The sequence below is a fragment of the Amphiura filiformis genome, chromosome 1, assembly GCF_039555335.1.
Source record: "Amphiura filiformis chromosome 1, Afil_fr2py, whole genome shotgun sequence".
Classification (NCBI taxonomy): domain Eukaryota; kingdom Metazoa; phylum Echinodermata; class Ophiuroidea; order Amphilepidida; family Amphiuridae; genus Amphiura; species Amphiura filiformis.
The window spans coordinates 14,710,597-14,714,327 of NC_092628.1; the positions used below are offsets into that span (position 1 = coordinate 14,710,597).

General features: G+C 38.9%; 1 protein-coding gene across 1 annotated transcript; it reads right to left on the reverse strand.

Annotated features, from left to right (window-relative positions):
- Positions 1-1,365: 1,365 nt before the first annotated feature.
- LOC140156080 (vesicular acetylcholine transporter-like) lies at positions 1,366-2,643 on the reverse strand. Its single transcript, XM_072179200.1, has one exon. The coding sequence runs from the start codon at positions 2,641-2,643 to the stop codon at positions 1,366-1,368; it is 1,278 nt and encodes a 425-aa protein (XP_072035301.1).
- Between the last annotated feature and the right edge of the window lie 1,088 nt (positions 2,644-3,731).

A 3,731-nucleotide genomic window follows, 5' to 3' on the forward strand; every position in this document is an offset into this window, starting at 1 on the left:
ACATCGCCATACCATGAAATAACTGCATCAGTTTTCTGTTTGCAGATTATCTTTCCATTACAATATTAAAATATTCTGATGCTGCGTATATGGGGCAGTAATATTTTGATGTAAATAAACGACATATGTGACCCTCGGCACAACTGAGCCCTGAAGTCGCCAATCATCATTTTGAGATATTCAACCAAAATATTCTGCTTGAAATTAGCTTTAAAATGATGTATATCATGTCTATAGTACTTGACATTTAAGTAGTGAAAAATCAATAAAACAGTCAATAAATCCTTTGTTTCCTATTGTTTATTGTTAAGTTCGATGGAGCATATCTCAATAGTGGCACTGGCGACATCCGGGCTCAGTTGTGCCGAGGGGTCACACATAACATGGTCTCTGAATGTAATATTAATTTATCGACGTATTGCTTTATCGACAACTTATCGACGTTGGATCTTGAAATTTGACTATTGTCGACAATGAAATTAAGTACTCCTCGACAACAGCTCTACTGGATAGAGTACCATATTGCTGTACTTAACAATGCACAGTGATGTCTACAAGTTTATTTTGTGAGATATCCGAGGACTGGAAGGACTGCTTTATGTTACACTTCCCAGTGCACAGTGATGTCAACAAGCTTATTTTGTGAGGGACGGGAATCACGGGATAGAGTACCATGTTGTTTTACTATACAATGCACAGTGATGTCTACAAGTTTATTTTGTGAAGATATCCAATACTGAAAGGACTTCCTTATACACTTCAGAATGCACAGGGCTGTGTACTAGTGATTTTGTGGGGATATCCAATGACTAAATATAGTACCATATTGCTGTACTGAGCAATGCACAGTGATGTCTACCAGTTTATTTTGAGAGGATATCCGAGGACTGGAATGACTGCCTTACGTTACACTTCACAATGCACAGTGATGTCAACGAGCTTGTTTTGTGAGGGACGCGATAGAGGATCATATTGTTGTACTTAACAATGCACAGTGATGTCTACCAGTTTATTTTGTGAAGATATCCGAGGACTGGAAGGACTGCCTTACATTACACTGCACAATGCACAGTGATATCAACGAGCTTGTTTTGTGAGGGACGGGATAGAGTACCATATTGTTGTACTTTACAATGCAAAGTGGTATGAGTTTATTTTGTGAGGACATCGACGGGCTACCTTTCCTTTGGAAAACTATTAATAACACTGAAGTATGTTACAAAGTCCTCGAAAGTACCTTATCTTATACAAAGACTCTATTAGAATGCGATCAGATTATCAGTTATTCTACGTCGTCTAGATTTGGTATCAAAAGTTCAATCAATTAGAATCGAAACTCTTGAATTTCTCCATCAGACTTCGGCATTACTTCAATTCAGAATATTTGACGTAGTTCTTAGCATACGGGGTGAAAACAAAGAGAAAAGAATAACTTATACATAGACATCCAACTGTTATACACACATAACGGAATCCCATAGCGTTAAAGATTATAACCGCTAAAAACGGTCCTATAATGTTAGGTAGCGACATAAATACTGTCACCACGTTCATCACACGGCCTCGGCTTGATAGGTATTTTTGATCTACTATATCAGACGGAATTTGAACGATCCAATACCGCGTGATACTTGCGAAAAACATACTAAAGAAATAGCATATAGCTACAAAGTATGGATTGGGCGAGAAAGGTAGCAGAATTATAGGTATTGCTCCAACGGAGAGGTTGATAGAGTATAATATATACGTGAATTGTGGGAATAATAACATGGAAAGTTTAGTAGCGCAGATGTTGCCGAGAAGTGCTGCCACTCCAGCAATACCTATGATTGTACCGACTGTTGCGGGACCAGAATCGAAGGAATCGTTCATCCAGATCGCTAGAGTTATATCAAGACATTTCTTTGGAAGAAGTGCTACTGTTCCACCTCCTGACACAAATATAATTTGAAAATCGCGAAGAATGTCTGCAAACGAGGAGCCATTCTCTGCGTGTCTTGTTTCATCGGCGACCTTCTCGTGGTGTGTAACGGGTGGAGTCGACTCTCCGCAACAGTTTGAAGTTACGAGAATGAGAATAAACGTCAGTATAAGAAGTGTAACACACATAGGGAGTAATAGAACCAGAAAAGCTAGCTTAGGTCCTAAAACTTCAAAAGCAACTCCAAACACAGCTGCTCCGATATATGAAAAGCAATTAGTAGCCACCGCAAAAGCAAGTACAATCTTTCCCAACTTGGTATTTTGTGGACATTCGTGCGTGATTGTCGCAAAGGCATTAGGTGTGCAGAAAGATGAAGCTGCACCTTGCAGAAGTCTGGCGACAAAGACTCCTAAGAAGTTCGTGGAGAAGGCGAAGCAAATAGACATACCAGACGAAAGCAGAAGTCCTGTTAATAATGCAATCTCATACCCAACTTGATCGCCTAGATATCCTGACAAAGGGGTGCAGGCAATACTTGCTGTGGGTAATATAACGAAGATTGCAACTCCGGTGTAATAGATGGATGACGATGACGAAGATGACAATGTGTTCGTGAAGGATTCATTTGCGGTTGATGTGTTAACAAAATGACTTTTCTCTTCGTTGTGTACACCAGTGCTATGTATCCAATCCCACTGCGAAAGAATAGGCGAAATCATACTGTGTGATATACGTTCTAATATCAATATACACAAGCATAAAGTGATACGGGTAAATACGATCATTTCAATATAAAGTGATGATACTTCTTATCATGTCAAGACAAATTAAACTGTGTACTCTATAGTGTAGCATCTATATCACATATCACTTAAATGTGAATGTTTCGAATTTTGTCAAATCAGTTTAGTTGCTAACCATACCAGGTGCATCGTCGCGTGTAAGTCCGATACGAGAATAGCGATGACTATGAATAGCACTAAATAATTATCCTCCTACGGAATTTTCAGATTTGTTCTTTATTAACCAGTCATCGTCTTTTATAGTGATACTAAAATTTAAGATAGAGATGTCATGTAGCAGCTCTATTATAATTATAATACCCACATTGTCAAATACCGTAAGGGAAATATGAGATCTGATGCTAATTAAAGTAAAGATATCATATTTAATTTAATAAAGTTAACTACCCTTTCTTACGCCCTTTCTGCATAGACAGTCAAAAAAACAATCACTTCCAAACGCAATCGAAGGTCCCCGGTTCAACCAGCTCTAAATTTCACTCATTAATTGTTCTTTCAACCCAACCTTGTTTACTTCCATATCATGTCTTTACTTCGTCCTATAAACCCTTCGTCCTATAAACCCTTTGTCCTATAAACCCTTCGTCCTATAAACCTTTCGTCCTATAAACCCTTCGTCCTATAAACCCTTCGTCCTATAAACCCATCGTCCTATAAACCGTCGTCCTATAAACCCTTCGTCCTATAAACCCTTCGTCCTATAAACCCTTCCTATAAACTCTTCGTCCTATAAACCCTTCGTCCTATGAACCGTGGTCCTATAAACCCTTCGTCCCATAAACCCTTCGTCCTATAAACCCTTCGTCCTATAAACCCTTCGTCCTATAAACCTTTCGTCCTATAAACCCTTCGTCCTATAAACCCTTCGTCCTATAAACCCTTCGTCCTATTAACCTTTCGTCCTACATGTATAAACCCTTCGTCCTATAAACCCTTCGTCCTATAAACCCTTCGTCCTATAAACCCTTCGTCCTATAAACCCTTCGTCCTATCCTAGCTAACAA